Source organism: Anoplophora glabripennis, unplaced genomic scaffold, assembly GCF_000390285.2.
Source record: "Anoplophora glabripennis isolate ALB-LARVAE unplaced genomic scaffold, Agla_2.0 scaffold407, whole genome shotgun sequence".
Taxonomy (NCBI): domain Eukaryota; kingdom Metazoa; phylum Arthropoda; class Insecta; order Coleoptera; family Cerambycidae; genus Anoplophora; species Anoplophora glabripennis.
The window spans coordinates 68,548-89,137 of record NW_019416501.1 but is presented as its reverse complement, the minus strand read 5'-3'; the positions used below and the strand labels follow the sequence as shown (position 1 = coordinate 89,137).

At 32.7% G+C, this 20,590-nt stretch overlaps 1 protein-coding gene across 1 annotated transcript in view; it reads left to right on the top strand.

Moving 5' to 3' along the window:
• The window catches only part of LOC108910012 (tyrosine-protein phosphatase non-receptor type 9), a 143,409-nt gene that overhangs the window by 113,695 nt on the left and 9,124 nt on the right, over positions 1-20,590 (top strand). The window contains exons 4-5 of the mRNA XM_018714499.1: positions 18,734-18,880; positions 19,458-19,581. Of these exons, the coding sequence (XP_018570015.1) occupies positions 18,734-18,880; positions 19,458-19,581 (271 nt within the window). The remainder of the gene's footprint in view (positions 1-18,733; positions 18,881-19,457; positions 19,582-20,590) is intronic.

Here is a 20,590-nt window from a genome sequence, read left to right as displayed (position 1 = left end):
AAAGACCGCTCAACCTTTCAAATGATTTTTGAAAAATTGAAATCGGTTGATTGTCCTAATCCTAATTGGCCACAGTAAATTTTTAAAGGTACATTTATCAATTTGCAATTTAGCTTTTTTTCAAAAATTATACTTTTAAAGAATTATTTTTTCAAAACTTTATCTGTATTTAACAAAATATATTTTTTTAATTTGTTTAAACAAAAATTATTGAAATAATTGTAATTAATTATAACTAAATATATTCATATTCAGTATTGAAATATATACGTAAACAAATTTTTTCATTGATAAAATGCAATAGCATAGCGTACAATATACAGTATATTTAATGTATAAATAATAAACTTTGTTTGTAATAAAATATGTGCAAATTAGACAGTTAGCATTACGATATTCGAATTCCTTGGCTCGCGAGACATCGGATAAAAAAAAAGATCAAAATTGGTCCATTAAAAGCCGAGATAATTCAGTCTCGGAGCGAAAGCCGCCTCCCCCACTTTTCGTGTTTTGAGTCACTTTTCGCGCGTGCGAGCGACAGCTTTTCCGATGTTGCCGATAACTTATGGATATGCAAATTTTTCCAGCTTAGAACTCGGAAAAACGAAGCCACTGGATCAAAGATTAAGCTAAATTGTTTATAAATTAACGGTAAATGCCGATTAACTTTGGAATTAGACCCCTCGTCTACGCTTATGCTATGACGTTTCTCAGGACGGATAAATCAAGTCCGTTTACACCCACTAAAAAAGCATTTCCCTATTCCCTACCAAGTGCAAAAGACAGAGATAGAATGTAGATCGACGTTCAGTGTAACTCAGTCTATAGACGATTATAGATTCTATCGAAGTGCGTAGCGAGCGGCACAAAGATAAATAATATTGAACCGTATAAAAATCATTTTATATTTTATACGCATTATGGTAATAGTGTTTTTATATTATGTCTGAGTCACTCTCTATAATTTCGACCGCGGAGTATAGATGCTTTATTTGAGGCTGTGCAACATTTTAAAAATTCGAAAAAAATTTTTAAAATTTTTTCAGAAAATTACTTTGCGAAACCATCGATGTTAATGAAATTTGATATGTTGTTTTATTATACTCTAAAGTTTTTTTGCCAATATGAGAAATAAATTAAAATATTTTTAAAAAATTGTCCAAAAAACTTATTTTGCCTTTTTTTCATCAATTACTGCTATTTTGCAACATCGGTAATATTTAAACATTTTTAATGCTAAGAACTGTTCATTATACAGGGTGTCACCTAACGAATGTTACATATTTCAAGGATATAATAAAAATGGTGTCGATTTAACCAAACTTGCTTAAACGAAAAATGTCACAAAAAAGTTAGTTTGTTGGTTTCTTTTTTTATTTCTTGTTTTCTCCTTAACTCGGAATCCAATTAACCGATTTGAGCAAAACTTGCTGTTGCTTAGTTTCTCTTCATGAAGTATGCAGAGATTATATTCCTATTAGGTTAAATCGTACAGGGCGTTCTTTTTACTACAACCCTTTGTGAATATTCTTCGGTAACTTTTTTGTACGTATACATTTTTACACGCAACTATCAGAAATAGGTACTTAGAGAATTTTATTCTACACAGAAAATGTATACCTATCAAAAATCGAAATTATGCTTCGGCTATTAAGCTATTACGGAAAATATTTATTAACCCCATATACCCCATATTTTTTGGAAAGTTCTCCATGCCAGCCACATTTTAAAGACAAGCAAAAATTTTACTCAAGAATGCCTTTTCCTCGTAAAATGAACAATAAAAATGTTTTACCTACTGTCTGTTTCTATCAAATTAGGCCATATTGAAATTATAATATAAATTTCAGTTCTAAGCAACTTTCCTTAATAACATATTTCTGTATTGTTAAAAACAAAGACAGTTTATTCTTGAACGATTTTTATATTTAGCGATTTTCGGATCACCCTGTGCACGCAAGATGAAAGTTCTCCATGCCAACCGTATTTTAAAGACAAGCAAAAATTTTAATCAAAAATGCCTTTTTCTTGTAAAATGAAAAATAAAAATATTTTCCCTCTTTTCCACTCTAACCGTAGACATACTGTATATAGTTAACTTAAGTCGGGTTAAATTTTTTAATTAAAAGAAAACTTAATGCCTGCATGACTTTATACGAAACAAAATTGTTTAAAAACAAGAAGCGGCATTTTAATTGTAGATTTAACGTTTAATTCTTATGGATCAGATTCTCGATATTGGCCACCCTGTATATTATCATTGAGAAAAAAAAACGAATGTGTAACGGAAATACGACATATATTTTAGTATTCGGTCATGTGTACATATTTTACCAATGCCATTCAATCGGATTGTTTTCTAACAATATTATTATTGTCGGAACACGTACTACTTTTGGTCACGTTTTTTTGATCATGGTTATATGCAACCTGATAGTATTTAGATCGTTATCTAGTAATAAACAGTAACGTGCCTAAGGTTTAATGGCACTAGCGCTTTTAATAAAGAGGGCAATGATATAAATTTCAGTCACATATCTTATGATATTATGGTAGTAAAAAGTGAAAAATATGGTTTGAATCTTGTCCTACGAATTTGTTTATTATCTAAGTAATTTAATAAAGGCTTATGTTCTAACTTGGAACATATATTTTCTGTTAAAACAAACTATACAGGGTGATAATCTGATGTAAGTGCGTTATTTCAAAGAGGTAATAGAGGACGTGAATATAAGCAATTTTCAAAATGCCGTGCGTTCCCGAAAATTGACCAGGAATTATTACGCAAAACTTAGGCCGACCCTGCATCACCCCACTTAATCAACTGATTAACTGTTTACAATGCAGTAATTTGCAGTTGAGTAACACCCTATATTTAGATACATTGAAGAAGTCATTATGTATAGTTTGAATAATAAACTGGAACATTTTAAACATTTTTATTACAATTGTATTGAATTTCCTGAAATTTCATTTTCTATTGTAAATCCTTTCACAATAGCAACAATTTTTGGTGATTATTATTTATTTATTTTTTCTCCAATTTTTCATGATTTATTCAACATATGCGAGGTTTCCCGTCTTTTAATCGTTTTACATCATTTAATGAAATGCATAGACTGACTATGCGAAACATCCGAGTCCCAACTGGAACCGCGCTAGGCAAAAATAGCTTAACCGGGAAAATACAATTTATATTCAGCACAGAGGAAAATGTAATACGTAATATGCATATTTTACCACTTGCCTTTCCGACACGCCACACTTGTGGGATTTTACTTTAAAATTACGTAGACTTCTCTCAAAGTTTATTCCACTGAAGCTGTTCTATATAGAGAGGCTTTAAAGACGCGCTTAAGTGCTACAATTCCGCACGTTTGAAACAATTCCTAAGTTCCCTGAGAAGTTTCAGGCGACTGCTGTGGCTGTAACTGAACTTGGGACAAAAATTACAGGATAAAAAATAAATCCTAAAAATTAGGTGAAAAATAGTGGCCATATTCCTATGTATATTGACCTGCTGAACACAAATCCGAAGTAAAATTTGGCCCATATGATCACAAATGCTTCATAACATTAAAAAACAAAGTTGGCAAATATCATGATATTTATATAAATATCAAATGTCGGATATATATCTTGACATATATCCGATATGTATCAAGTCTTGATATTTATTTTTTTTAAATTAATTAGTGTATGTATATTATAGTAGCGAAATAAAATTAAGAAACCATTTAGGTAAATATTTTTATTCCAAATATCAAAAACAAGAACGAAAAAATAATATAAATTCTGAAATTAATAAAAAATATTTGCGTGAATATTAAATACTACGAAAACTAACCAGTGTACACCAAGTCAACGTAAATTTCATAAATATTAAAACAAATACACAGCACCTGCTCGAATTGACTAAGACCTGGAGATATAATGAAATAAAAATATTCATTCAATTTTACTTTGTTGAAAAATTCGGAGAATCACATAAATAAACACGTTCGTCAACGATTAGCACACGGTTTTACTGTCATCTGTTAACAGTTTTAACAACTTTAAACCAGTAGGAATCATTATTTAAATTTTTATAAATATCATGATATGCATATATATCAAGTAATAAATATCGTGATAGATATATTCGGATATATATATCATTGATATATTATATCATGCCAACCTTGTTAAAAAAGCTTAAAAATCCACAAAATTAATAAATTAGCTTCTATGATCTAGGTACGATTTAACAGCGACTGAAAATCGTGGTATTGGAGTCCAATATTATTGGATATCTTAAATTAATCTGAGGAATTACCCCAACCATCATCTTTTCTATTATGTATATCTTTTGAAATCTTTCCGTTTTTCTCTGACAGACTCAATTTAATTTCGTTTTTTTTACGATACAAAAATTGGGAAAATGTAGGAACTGGAGAAACATGAAATAAAAATTATTGAAAAATTATCAAATTAAAATACTTTTCCACATCTAAAATCTGCTTGAATAATAAACCTTCTTATACAGATTAAGAACTTATCCAAAAAAAATTGGATGTACAAGGAACACTTACAAATACAATTTTGTAAAAAAAATCAAAAAGAGCAGTTCGAAAATGATTTAAAAATACACTTTGCACGACAACTGGTCCACTGTAAAATCTGACTATGCACAAGGCGACCGGCACGGCAGCAAAGTATAATAAAAAATGAACGGACAAAAAATTGAAGGATTTCGCAATGAAAGATATATCGAATTTTATAACACCTATTTTATATCGGCAAATTCAACTGCTTTTGCAATTGCAATTGCATTTTGCAATTGTTATTGTTAATTAATTTAATTTGTGATTTTAATTAATGAAATAATTTGAATTATCTGATGTTGCAACAACTGTTCAAAATTTTGTCCACCGACGTGTAAACACATTTGGGCCCATCTTTTCCAGTTTCTAAGAACTAACACAAATGTTGTCTTGCTTCACCATAACACAAATGTTGTCTTGCTTCATCACAAATTAAAACGATATCCATCAATTCCGAGTTGCTATACACGTAAACCATTTTTGACACTAGCTACTAAAAAACTATTGTAAACACTATCGCAATGACGTTAATACTAATTGTAAAATCGGATTTCAGTATGTATTCGGAGTCGCTGGCGCAATGCGCAAAGTGCACAACGCGAATGACGGTAAAGACGACAGTAGCCCAGTGATGTAAAGATTGAAAATACTACAGCACTCCATTTTTCATGACGCATCTATTCCTAAATTTTTTTGGGTAAGTTGTGAATCACCCTGTATATTCGGGATCGGGGTGTTGCACAAGCACTCATTAATCAAAAGTAACTATAATATTTCAATGAAAACAACAAAGACGCAAAATTTGTTCTCTGTAATTCAAAAACAACATTTAAACTGAGTCTTAACTAAATTTCAACACATGACTAATAAACCAAATTAAAAAAAACATTGTTTCGTAACAGAAATATCTTCAAATTCCATGTCTGATGATTTAGATTCTATAACAACATGCTCTTGATCATTATCAATATATTCAGAATATTTATCAGCTCCTAAAAGAGGAAACAGTATGCCTATTTCTTTATTAGAATAATTTCTAAATATGTATTTTTTTAATATGGTAATACAGGTGTATTATTTTCTGGGAAAAACGGGTTTTTCCGACACCGATTTTCCCGGAAACCTTGGACCTCTGCGTGGCACCTCATAATTGGGCCTAAAATGAAAAGAGCTAAACCGTAACAGCAATTCCCTCACGCTATTAGCATTATAACCGTTATTACTTCCTTGACTTCTGTTTGATCTGTTCCAGATCCAGTTTATAACTTCCTGGATATTAAAATCGACCATTCCCAATGAAATATCAGTCTATAATGCAACAGTTATTAATTTATCACTTCGTGCACGACCATTAAAACAACCTATTTATTGCAGGTCGTAAAACAAGTCTAAATATGTGTGCGTGTACTAGGTACAATTTAACTGCATAGATAGAAGTCGGTTACAGTGTATCTAACGCCCAGAGTAGGGTGATAAACTAATTTAATCCGGCTCAATAGCATAATGATGTTAATATAATATTGTATTCTCTACTGGGATGTACTGGACATTATCAGGTTTCTGTCACAATATTTAAATTCCTCGGTATTGGGTAAAATTTGTCAAACCAGCAAGGCCGCCGCGTGTACTTGATCCCTTGGCGGACATCCGCCTCTCGAGAACCAAGGGACGCCATGCGATTGACGTATCTCAACGGAGTTCCCCCAAACGCGAGGGTTAGGGTGAGATGCATCGTTATGTAAGCCTCTCCCGCCTAAACGTGCACAAAGCACCCTCCATTGCAACCATGAAGTGGCGTACGCATTGCGTTGGATGACTCATGCTTTCCGCGTTTACCCTCAGCTGATGCGCTGCGGGCCGGAGCGAACTGCACGCACGATGTATTTTATAATCCTTGGACACTTTTTGGAGAAGTCCGTTGCTTTGAGGATTTGATTATAAAGTAATTTATTGTGTGGTGTGATCCATAATTCTGCTTTTATTGCAGTGTACTTTTTGCTATCTTGTATTTTTGTTATTCTAAAATCACTTTTAACAAGGATCAACACGTAAAAAATAGCTACTTCAAAGAGATCTTTTTGCATCCACATTTTACTTGGATTGTTTGGAATTGGATTGAGCTTGTTGTAGGGATAGGATTGTTTCAAAGAACCAAATTGCATTTAAAAAATAAAACTGAAAGAAATTGCAAATTTGGCTGACATTTGAGATAAAAAATGCAAATAACTGTTTCATTGAAAATGTTTCATAATTATTAATGGTAGTTGTAATAGTCATTAGGGAATATTTTTAGAATTTATCAAAACATGCTGACAAAATTATTGGTAAAACTTGGAACTCGTGTGCAGTTAGTACACACCCATACCCTTTATTTTAATATGTATGTGACCCTTTCTATCTCTCACACTTAAATAATCTACACCACCTTTTCGTTTTCCTATTGTTTACATCTTCCGTGAGTTGAGGATCTTTTATCTGTTTGAAAGTGGTTGACACGTGATAAAGTACAAAATGGAAGCAAATGAAATGTCTTCATTGACTTTCACGACGTGGAATGTACATATAAAATGCTGCTGAATATTGTATGGTAAAAAGAAAATTACTTTTCAAACAATATTGAGCTGTGTAATTGTACTATTAACTTAAATTATTGTCGTTTGTTCCAAATTTGTAACTAAAAATGATAAGTAACGAAACAAAAAATCATTGGTGTGGATACTTTACTACTTATTCAACAGAAGGCCGTTTCTGTGCTTAAAATTTGTAGAAATTATATATGTATAACAAAAACTTATTTACGGACTTTGTTTTCAGTCATGGATATTTTGATTTTTTTAATTCAATACAGACAGATTCAAAATGTAATTTCTCCAATTTTATTCTGGTATGTTGGGATTATTTTTTATAATTTGCAACATACTCGCAATTTTTGGATGCCACATAATAATGGAATTAATAAATCAAATAAATAAGAACGTATACTAATAATAAAATTCAAAGAAAATATACAAAACTATTAGAAAATCTCTAAAATTAGTTAATCTAAATGCATGTAATCGAACACTATGGAGAATTTGTCTCTGAAAGTTTACCTTTTTCGATCTTGCATTACGGAAAACGTAGAATAAATTTTACTTTTTATAATTCCCCACAACAAAGTCAGATTTTGTTAGATTGGGAAATCTAGCTAGCCAGTTAAGGCTCCTCATGAAAAATGTAGAATTTAAACATTATTTTTACTATTTTCGATGGAAACAGTGCTATCATGTGATCAGTTTTTTAACGTTACAACCGTAACAAATATAAAAAATCTAAACTAGTTCGCAAACTATGAGAAATCGCGTCTAATGTACCTTAATAAAATCGAAAGAAAATGAATATTTTACATACAAAATCAGGTTATACATGATACAAATTTTTAGAGTATTTTCTCAAGGAACTAGAGAAAACCCTTCTACATAAGTTAGGGTGTGGTACGAAATCGCGAAATTTAGCTGTCTCCTTAAGAAGAATTACTAAATTATTGAATTATATTCCAAAAAAATTACAATCTGATGCATTAAGTTATTAAATTGCTATGAATACCTAAGAAGACGAAACCTTATGTATTTACACATATGAATAATAATAATCTGAAATTCCATATTTTTCACAAAATCTCTAGATATACACCTTTCTCTTCTATGTCTCTAGTTTCATGAATTTTGAGTATTTTCCCTAGAATTAGGGAAAAAGTTCCTAAAACCGGCATCACTGTATTGCTCTCTATCGACTAATCGTTAAGCTAGAATTATTTATGTCTATTTTTACTAACTAGAAAAAAATATTAATACGCAGACTCAAATATTATTTCTACAAAATCAAAAAATTACGAAATATATGTCAAAATATTTTACGCAAATCTCGAATAAAACGGAAAACGAAAAATAATTGTTCAAGTAAGATACCAGACTAGCTACGATCGCAATCATGAACTTGACGCAACGCAATCACCCCCAAACTACCCTAGCTGGTAAATATTTAACCAGACCCGGTGCTCCCGTACATTCGACCCCTCCGAGACGCGATCCGATTTATAACACACCTGGCATTAGGCCCGTTCCCTTTGGAGAGCGGGAGGCTAACCAGTAACCAGTCGTTGCGGAGATCGATGGGATAACGGTGTTCGAACGGTTCGGCTCTCCCTGACGTCGATATCGGAAAAGATCAGGGTGCGAGACAGATTGGTAACCAATAAAGCGAGGAAAGTGTACAAACGGCAATTCGCGTGATTGATTTACTGAAAATTGTCTGGAGAGGTACGTATGATGTGTTTTAGATCGTCGTGGAGTAGATTGAAGAGATAAAATATTTGTTTTAAGTAAGTGATAAGAGAAATATAAAAATGATGTAATGATTAAAGCAAAAATCGATAAAAAATGTACAAATTTTGAGTAAGTTATCCATATTAAGAAAATTAAAAGTATCACTACTTACTGCTAATTCTCTTTTTGTTCTGCACATGTGCACAAGATGAGCTTGGTCGCACAGTTTATTGTGTAAAACACGTAATTGATAGTTTCTTTGGGAAAAAAATTAAATAATTAAGTCGAATTTAAAATAAATATGCATAAATTTTCAATAGAAAACTTGTTGAGAACCGCTGATTTCGTTATAGAATTTACGCATTACCAGATCATGCATACAGTGTTGCCGATGTTACGCAAAATCCTTAAACTCTTAACTAATTTGCATATGAAGGAATTTTTACAACATTTATCATATTTAGTTAAAATTTCTTACATTTGCATGTTCAATTAGCGACATTTCCTTGATGGACTACTTGATGGTCTCTACCCCTTGGCTTACATACGTTTGAAATAATTTTTTAATCTTTGGACGAATCTGCGTTTAAAATTTTTGTACTTTCAATCAATAAAAAAATACGCTTTTAACATACCTACTATGTTATTATTCGAATAAATCGCCATAATTTACTAAAAATATTAAATATATTTAAAGGGAAAACACCGTCCTTGAAAATAACAAATCGACACAAACGTTGTGTTGCAATAATGGGATTAATTAAGTCCTTCATGTTCCTTCAAGATTTTGTGGTTAATTCCGACCATATCTACTAGATGTCTCATATCAGTTGTTTTACTTAAAGTCCCCAGATTGAGTATTATCTTGTTTATATTTTGCAAGACATTATTCTGTCATTATGGAACTGTAATTTGATAAAATAGTTCCGTTTTTTAATTAGAACATTTGATTTTGAAAGTAACTTAAGCTTAAATGTATCTTGCTTTATTTTTTTTTCTTAATTTCCAGTAGAACATGAATTTTCTTCAAAATTGAATGCAAATCCTCTAAATATTAAAATTATTGAAAATTCCTCAAATTGAAGGAAATTCTTCAAGAATGGCAACAGTAGTTCGGAAATAGGCGGCTCTTAACAGAATCGGATTCAGTTTACTAGTGTAATAGTTCACACAGTACAATATTATTGATAATAAATAGTGACGTTAATTATAAAAGTTAAGAGAACACGCAAAAGTGAAAACGGCCAAGTACAAGGCTTTGAATTCAGACAAGATTGCGGTGTCATATTAACCATGTTGAAAACATCACTACGCGCATTTTTAAATTTAGTGGTGTAAAATTTCCTAATATTTTATTTAATACATAATATTTGTGCTAGGAAAATAACCTTAACCAGTAACTTAAAATTGCAAGTCGTACGCCTGCTACAAATTTTTTGGGACCTAATTTTTGAAAAGTGTTCTAATTAGATTCATTTTTAATTCATCGTTCATTCGTTTCTTTACAATAGTTAATATTGAATTTATAATTGTCGTCTGTATGTCATAACATTTTGCGATCTGTTTTAGTATCTCGACAGCTCCAACATTGTTTTTTTAACAATTGAACGTCCGAGAAATGTAAATGTCCAACATTAATTCTAAAGAAATTAAATGAATAAAAAAATATATAATTATTGAAGCAAATGAAAATGAAGCAGGAAATGTTACAACTTTTTTATTTAAAATTAAAAATTATTAGATTTTGATAAAAAATAGAAAGCTTTGAGGTTTCTAAAAATATTTTAAAACCAATGGGAATTCGGGAAAAGTGATTAAACCCATTTTTGCTTAAAAGGAATTATAGAATTAACAAAAATACTGTCTCGTATATTATTTGGTGCCATATTAAAGCAGTTTTATTAACGTACATCATCACAAAATATGTTTTTTTACATCCAATTGAGCCAGGACCTGAATTGAGCGATCAGTGTTTCCAGTCACGAAAACCCATTAACTATTAATCATCGCAGAAAATTCCTACAAATGCGATTTCCCCCGCAGTTCCAATTCCAGACATTGCAACATTGTATGGCGAATCGATTCAGTTTTACATTTCCGGTTTACTCCGCCATATTAGACGGATTACTGGTGCAGTTCCAAAGCGCAACAGACGCGTTCCCCTTTCAGCTTTAAACGCGGCGGGCGGCTAGACAAAGACGCGAATTTTAGCGAGGAAATGAGGCTCTGACCTATTTCGTATTGTCCACAGGATGCGTTTCTATTGCACCGCTGTTGCTTTTGTCGCAGAACAAAAAGTTAGTCCCGCAATATTGTCGCAGCGCTGTTCATTTGCTAATCTCCTTAAACATGTGTGTTTGTGAAAGGCCGGTGTATTATTGCTAGTTCGGGGACATGCGGCTTCTGACAGAACCGGACTTGGTCTATTAGTGAATATGTGCTGTTTTCTTTTACTCATGATTTCGGAATCATAACGCGTTACGATCCGAAATCTAGCAATCTGATTGGTTTCCATCGGATCGTAACACGTTATGATTCCGAAATCATGAGAAAAGGGCTATGAACTACTAATTCACAAACAAATATGTAAAAGTGAAAACACTTTCTCGACAGAGTTCGGTTCAGACATAGTTTATGTGTCGAGTCACTATGTATGAATATCCAAATAAAACAGTAACATCTTAATTAAAAAAAATGTAATAGTATGTTAATCGGTATCCTCGTTTTTCTTATTGTTAATAAACGTACGCTACTTTTTAAACTGTTTTATTTTCATAAACGCATACAAACGTACTTTCGTAACTAACGTAATACACCATCACCATACTACTACTGACAAGTAATACCAACGTATCTCTACCACTAGAAGGCTGTTACCAACCGTACTCTTAGTCTTAGAACATTAAAATAAATTTATAATTTTAACATGATTCTATGTATTAATAATCGATAGCAAGTAAATTAGTGTAAATATAGATATAAGATATAAGTTTTAATGGAAAATCTTATGTGCAAGTCTAATTAAGTTCTATGACAAAAACATGGCATCGAACCCTCAAAAGAGATCACAATGTGTCGATAATGAATTATTATTCCGATTGTTAGGTATTCTATGCTTGTATCATGAGTAGGTGATGTGTAATGTCATAAAATAACACATTTACCTGTTGTTTTGAAAATGTTTGAAAGATAATTAGTGGTTTTTGAAAGATAATTAGATGTTTAACTAATATTGTAATAATTAAGAATTAGGCTTAGGGTGATTGCACCAGTTAAGGAACATTTAAGCCAAATTCATTTTTGTATAATTCANAAAAAAAAACAACAAATCATCAATCAATACAGAGATAAGATAATGCGTTCGCTACTGCTGTTGCAATTTTTAACTAACTAACTTTTTTGTTTTTCGACATACTGACTTCGGACCGTTTCCATTCAATGCAGAACGGACAATCAGAACCAGAGTAGTGGGGAGATTTTTTAAATTATTTTCTAACCTTAGGTGGCCAGAAAACAGCCCCGATCTCATTGTCAGTCCTTTAGACATATTTTTTTTACCTGAAAATTTACAAGTATTGAAAAAAAAATACAGGACGAAATGCTTGATAATTTTGAATTTGTTTTTGAAGCAATTAATAGTAAATTAAAACATATTTTCAACTGTATTATCACAATCACTTGCATATTGATTTGTAAAAATTGTAGGTATTTTAATGTTATTTCGTTTGTAGGTATTCTCCTTATGTTGTTGTAAAGGTTAGTTATAAAAAGCGTTGTTTGTTATTTTCATAAGGATGAATTTTAATTTTTTTTAATGATTTATTTTATTTTATACATATATATTTTATTCCAGCAAATTTTGATGTCAAATGAAATAAAGGAAAAGTCGTACATTTGTATTTAAAGTTTCTTTCTATCTTTAATTATTAAACCTTAAGTGGATGTCAAAATACAAAAAAAAACTGTACCTACATTCCGCGACGTACTAATAACCAACCTTGTATATTAAATAAATTTATCGTCATCATCAAATATTAAAAAAATTATATTACAAGCGGTTTAAAATATTATTACGAATTTTGTTTGTTTGGAAATATATTTTCTGCCGTATTTCAATATCAAAAAATGAAAATAGTAGGTAGCTAATTAACGAAATTATGATTAAATAACTTAATTGTAAGAATATCATATGAAACTACATAGATATTCTATGTATATCATAGTTGATTCTTTAAAAACATTTCTATCTATACCTACATCATACATTTAAGTAAATACAGTAACGCAAAAAACAGATATTGATAAGAAAGTGTACAAAAGAAATCCATAAGTACGCCTGGCAACATTACCAAAGTCTTGTTTATATGTTGCTAGGATAGGGGTAGGTATGCGGGCCGCTGCATTTGATTCTTCCTAAAATTCTGCTGGTGGTGTACTCTACCGGCAATTCGGAAATTTAAAACTGCCGGCCTATTCCAGTAGCGGTCTGTGGCTATAGCTATTTTATCTGTGCTACTACTGACAAGTAATGCCAACGTATCTCTACCACTAGAGGGCTGTTACCAACCGTACTCTTAGAACATTAAAATAAATTTATAATTTTAACATGATTCTAACAGGTGTTTGTATTAATAATCGATAGCAAGTAAATTAGTGTAAATATAGATACAAGTTTTAATGGAAAATCTTATGTGCAAGTCTAATTAAGTTCTATGACAAAAACATGGCATCGAACCCTCAAAAGAGATCACAATGTGTCGATAATGAGTTATTATTCCGATTGTTAGGTATTACATGCTTGTATCATGAGTAGGTGATGTGTAATGTCATAAAATAACACATTTACCTGTTGTTTTGAAAATGTTTGAAAGATAATTAGTGGTTTTTGAAAGATAATTAGATGTTTAACTAATATTGTAATAATTAAGAATTAGGCTTATATAAACTTTGATGACTCTTTTTGCGTACTTCGACAATTTACTTCTTTATAAAATATATTTATTTTGCATGTAAAGGTACAAAGAAACAATTTTATTAAAATCTGTTTTACATTGACAATTTATTAATGAATTAATTCATGAAGTCGCTTCATCAATAAATTGGACAAATGTAATGCACCAAGTCTGCTGTCAAATAACTTCATGATTCATGAATTTATTCGTCTAGTTCTTCTATTTTCGTCAATTTCTTCGTGAAGTTTAGAAGTACCAACCCAACAGATTTCCAGCCTCAGATCAGTAATGAGGTTATGTTACTGGAATAATAATATGTAAATAATTGTGTGGCGTCGTACTAGTTTTGCATTTTTGCAATGTTTTTACTGATTTGTTACAAAAACTAATATTTATACAGTGCTTTCGAAAAGTAACGAATAAATTCATTATTTTTTAAATTGAGAAGTTTTCGAAAAAATCCCCTGGCACGTCCATTTTGCATTTAAAAAAGGCACTTTTTGACAACCGACACATATTTGTGACGTCATCGTTGTTCGAGATATGACGTCATCGACAATTTTTTTAAATAGCAACCCCCCAATTTTTACCATGCCATTTGAAAGAGCGTGTCATTCTACATACACAGATCATGAAAAATTATGGTGTTACATAACAAAAATTTCAAGAAAATAAATTATAAATTTAATTTTCACAATACTGAAAATGATAATGATTATGTAAAAATCGACTAAATTAAATGTTCAAATTGTGCACCGTTGGCTGCCTGACAGTAGCCAAGACGATTAATAAATTTTTGGACATTATCAATAACTTAACTAACAGTAATTTAAATGGCCAGAATATTGTTATTAACCAACTAGTTTAAAAAAAAAATTTTCCATTTGAATGATCGATCTTTATGAGAAGTTGTTGAGGCACAAATTGTATAATAAAAATAATTATGGTTAACGGTCACTCCTTTCCACAAGTTTTTCAAAATGTATCCAGTAGTTTTTTTTATCCTGCTTTACACTTTTTTTTTTATCCCAATACTGACTGGACCTGTATTCCCAGTATGTGTAAAATTATCCAATCCAATACTCTTAAGTTATTCCAATTTCTTCGTTAAGCTTTGCAATTTGTGTAGTGCTGCTTTCATTGGGATTAAAGCAGTAAATAATAAGTTTTATATCATCAAAATCCTTTTCACTTTTTCATTATCATGTTTGGAATCGCAATCAAACCACATTTGAAATAATTCCAGTTTATTTATTCTTTCTCTTTTGGCATATTAAGTCATTTATGCCTTTTAATTGTTAATGGAGATGAATTAATAAATTAGAAAGAAAAAAATTCAATTTGTACTACAATCGATAATAGATTTTGCAGACTCTCAACAAAATTCATGGAAGAGCTGACTGATTGTTGTGAACANTTCCTTTAAAATTAATACCAAAGCTAATAACTGAAAAGTAAGAAGAGCTCACCTTTTAAAGTTCTTAATTCTTGAGCAGTCAGACTTGGGTGTACCAACTTGCCCAGATTTCAAATGATAACTGTTATAAATTCACATGACCTACAGGCTAACCAACTTACATAACGGAAAATAAGATACCAACCTAATATATAAAAAATAAGCGGAAATTTTAAATCACAAGGAATCCTTAATATTACTTAAAATATAGGCGAGTGTTCCTTTACTGGTGAGTGTTCCTCAATTGGTGCAATCACCCTATATAAACTTTGATAACTCTTTTTGCGTACCTCGCCAATTTACTTCTTTATAAAATATATTTATTTTGCATGTAAAGGTGCAAAGAAACAATTTTACTAAAAGCTGTTTTACATTGACAATTTATTGATGAATTAATTCATGAAGTCGCTTCATTAATAAATTGGACAAGTGTAATGCACCAAGTCTGCTGCAAAATAACTTCATGAATTTATTCATCTAGTTCTTCTAATTTTCGTCAATTTCTTCGTGAAGTTTAGAAGTACCAACCCAACAGATTTCCAGCCTCAGATCAGTAATGAGGTTTTGTTACTGGAATAATATGTAAATAATTGTGTGGCGTCGTCGTCGTACTAGTTTTGCAATGTTTTTACTGATTTGTTACTTACAAAAACTAATGTTTATATAATATGTGTCAAAACGGTACCGCTGTTGTAACACTAAAATTATGAGTGGAAAGGAGAAATTTTTGAAATTTATTTGCTTCTTTGATTTGTTGGTAGAACTGATTCATGTGTCAAAAAAGTCAAAAAAACTTGAGAAAGTCTGTAGCATTGTAAAACCACACTGTTTACCAATAAATTCGTGGATTAATTCATGAAGAACTTCGTCAATTTATTAATGAATAAATTGTCATTGTAAAACAGTTACAAGAAATTTGAAAATCACCAACAGAGCAGAAAAGAATCTACCTTTTTTCAATGTGGATGACTAGCAAAAGGTCAAAATTTATCATTTGCTTCCTCAAAAGCTATTTATAAAGAAGTATATGTCCTTAAGGATTTGTATTGACCTAGTCATCATTTTGTTTTATTTTGTAACACTTAACTCATTACTTAAGTTTTTACCATCTCCTAACATAATATTCACATATATATTTCGTAATATTTTCTTTTTATAATGTAACCTAATTTATTATTAAAAAAAACTCAATTTTGTGAAATATTAGTTTTATTTTCTTAGCATTCTTTCTATACATACTTATGTAGGTATTTATAGAATATAGAATTGTACAATTATGTATAACTACCTAGATGTGTTAGACCGTTTAGCAAATTTTTTTTTATAGATTAGACCTGGTCAGAAGTTAAAATAATGACCTAAGTGACAAAGTTTTATTTTATTTAAAAATTTAATTTAAATTTTTATAACGGTAATTTAAATGGCCAGAATATTGTTATTAACCAACTAGTTTAAAAATATGTTTTTCCATTTGAATGATCGATCTTTATGAGAAGTTGTTGAGGCATAAATTATACATATAATAAAAATAATTATGTTTAACGGTCACTCCTTTCCACAAGTTTTTCAAAATGTACCTATCCAGGTATTTTTCTATTCTGCTTTACACTTTTCCTTTTATCGCAATATCGCCTAGACTCACCCGTCCCATGGAGGCCGGTGTCCCCCAGGGCACCGTCCTGTCCCCACACCTATACACCATTTACAACTCCGACATCCCACATCCCCCCAACACCAACATATACTTATACGCCGACGACCTGACAATCACATCCCAATCCGTAGATCCTAGATATTCCGTCTCCCTCCTCCAAAACTCCTTAGACCAACTTGAAACCTGGTGCAACAGGTGGAAAGTCAAAATTAATCCCAACAAAAGTTCGGCTATCCTTTTTACCAAACGAAAAATCCCACAAAACCTCGACAGACTGACACTATCCCAGGAACCTATCTCCTGGAATCGACAAACACGATACCTGGGCGTGACGATGGACCAGCGTCTCACGTGGAAACCGCACATCGTGGAGACGGTGGCGCGAGCGAAGACCACCAGGGCTAGGCTCTATCCCTTACTCAAAGGTGGAAACACCCTCAGTTTAAGGAATAAGCGAACGCTTATCAAGGTGGTACTTCAACCGCAGCTAACCTACGCCTCCACGGCGTGGGGTCACGCGGCAAAAAGCCACTTAAAGTCATTACAGGCTGTGGAAAACATAGCCCTCCGCACGGCCACCGACGCGCCCTGGTACGTAAGAAACACTGACATATTACGAGACTTACAATACACAAACGCTACACAGACAATAAGACAAAACGCGGAGAAACGATTTGACGTAGCCGCTAGACATGACAATCCCCTCCTCAGGCAAGCCGTTGACTACGTACCCGACGTGACCGACAAACACAAAAGACCTAGACACCAACTTTTTGACCCTGGGTGACCACCCCAATGACCCCCCCCCTGCCCGCTAACCTTTTCTGTTTCAGAGACAGCCAGGATCAAGAAACGAAGACAACGACACACACACACACACACACACACCCCATACCCTCCTTAACCCTCCCCTCCCGCGCTAGCCTAAGGGCCACCTTAGCAAAGCGCATCCCAGGCTGCATAGCCGCACTACCCTACCCAACCATACCACACATAAACATGACACTACCCCCGGGGTTTACACAGACGAGCCGGCGAAGCAAGAAGAGCGCCAGAAGAAAGGGCCCTAGCCGGCGGGGCCCAGCCAGGACAAAAGGAGGTCCCACAAAGCGCCTACACCGGCCGCATTTGCGGTCGGGGTAGACGACGGATGGGGCCCACCTACGAAGGCTGTCCAGGCCTACACGAGATGAGGCAGGATAAAGAGGGATAATCCCCCTCGATCCCAAATCATTGAGACCAATTTCTAGCCATAGAATAATGGCGCGCGCGCCTAGACTCGTATTGCCAGTATGTGAAATTATCCAATCCAATACTCTTAAGTGATTCCAATTTCTTCATTTAGTTCTGCAATTTGTATATAGCGCTGCTTTCATTGGGATTAAAGCAATAAATAATAACTTGTATACCATCAAAATCCTTTTCACTATCATGTAACCTTTGGGATCGCAATCAAACCATATTTTAAATAATTCCATTTTATTTATTTTTTCTCTTTGGCCATATTAACTCATTTATACCTTTTAATTGTTAATGGAGTTGATAATAAATTAGAAAGAAAAAAATTCAATTTATACTACAACCGACAGTAGTTTTTGCAGACTTTCACAATAAATTCATGGAAGAGCTGACCGATCGTTGTGAACAGTGTCTAGTAAACTACTGATATGAGAACTGAATCTGGATCTGTAACAACCTAAGCTCTAATTATTACTTATAGAACAACCAACAAGGTATATAGTTTAAAAAAATCAAAATTAACCGATATTTCTCTTTGGTTTCAGGGAGGATACCCAGCCAAACTAAAGAAGGTGCTCATAGTGACGGCGCCCCTATGGTTTAAGGCGCCGTTTAAGATCCTGCGGTTATTCGTGAGAGAGAAACTAAGGGAGAGGGTGTACACAGTGTCAGTGGCGCAACTGTCCAGCCACATACCCCGNCTGCTTTCATTGGGATTAAAGCAGTAAATAATAAGTTTTATATCATCAAAATCCTTTTCACTTTTTCATTATCATGTTTGGAATCGCAATCAAACCACATTTGAAATAATTCCAGTTTATTTATTCTTTCTCTTTTGGCATATTAAGTCATTTATGCCTTTTAATTGTTAATGGAGATGAATTAATAAATTAGAAAGAAAAAAATTCAATTTGTACTACAATCGATAATAGATTTTGCAGACTCTCAACAAAATTCATGGAAGAGCTGACTGATTGTTGTGAACAGTGTCTAGTAAGCAACTAATATAAGAACTGAATCTGGATCTGTAACAACCCGAGTTCTAATTATTACTTATAGAACAAACAACAAGGTATATAGTTTAAAAAAGCAAAATTAACCGATATTTCTCTTTGGTTTCAGGGAGGATACCCAGCCAAACTAAAGAAGGTGCTCATAGTGACGGCGCCCCTATGGTTCAAGGCGCCGTTTAAGATCCTGCGGTTGTTCGTGAGAGAGAAACTAAGGGAGAGGGTGTACACAGTGTCAGTGGCGCAACTGTCCAGCCACATACCCCGGGAATCGCTGCCTACCCAGTTGGGGGGTTCCCTCATCCTGGACCATAATGGTTGGTTGTCGCACTGCCTCCTGTCAATGACCACCACGGGACCGGAATCCCCTCTTCCCCATTACGGTGAGTACCCTTTTGTGTTCGTGGAACGGTACTTGCGAATTAAGTCATGCTCCAATATTTTGAAATTGTCGTAACTTTGGAATTTCTATGTTTTGTATAAAAAAAGTGTATTAAAAGTCAGATTTGATTTTGTAGAGTTGTTTTGAGTTTAATCTTAATAAAACAAAAAATGATGAAAAACATATGCAGGGTGTCTCAGAATAACGTGTACAACGGTAGATCATAAATTCGTGGACTCATAATAGGCAGATTCAAAAAATTTTCACAAACTTTGAGGCCACCTAGCGGCCAAACGAAGTGATTTCGCTTATAGGTGAAGCCTAAGTCTGCCTATTTTGAGTCCATGAATCTGTGGTCTTCCGTTGTACATGTTATTCTGGGACATCCTGTATATACTGCACTATCTGTCAGGTTAATGCCGTCATATGTTTAAAATTTAACAAAATTGTCGTAGTACGAAGCAAACTTCTTATTTGTGTTCCATTCTGATGGGTAAGACCTTTAAATTTGTACTCAATGAATCATCGAATAATTTGGTCAAACATTTTAGCTATTTAGGAACTAAGTCGAGAAATGTTTCAGATTTTCGTAAAATTTAGTACTTTTTGCTTTTTTTTATAAAAAAGAAAGATACCTTTAAAAACATTTGTCTCTCTTCTGAGTGTAAAATAATAAACAGCAACACTAGTTTTGTTAATAAAAACCTTCACTTAGGATAAAACATGCATAAATACTATAAAATATTCACTTTAACCTTCAATTTGTCATTAAATGATAGATCATTAACTTGAGTTTGCAGGGATGTAACATTATAGAGAAAAAAAAACTATGAAAGTCCCTAACAGAAACTTTGAAATATCTTCAAGCAGGTAAATTGGACAGATATTAATATTAGCAAAAACAAGCAACCAACATATGGCACTGTTTTGTGTTCGATTAATGGGGAAAATAAGTAATAATTTTGAATATCGAAAACGTGATTTGTATTTTACATCTCTCTCTTACTGTA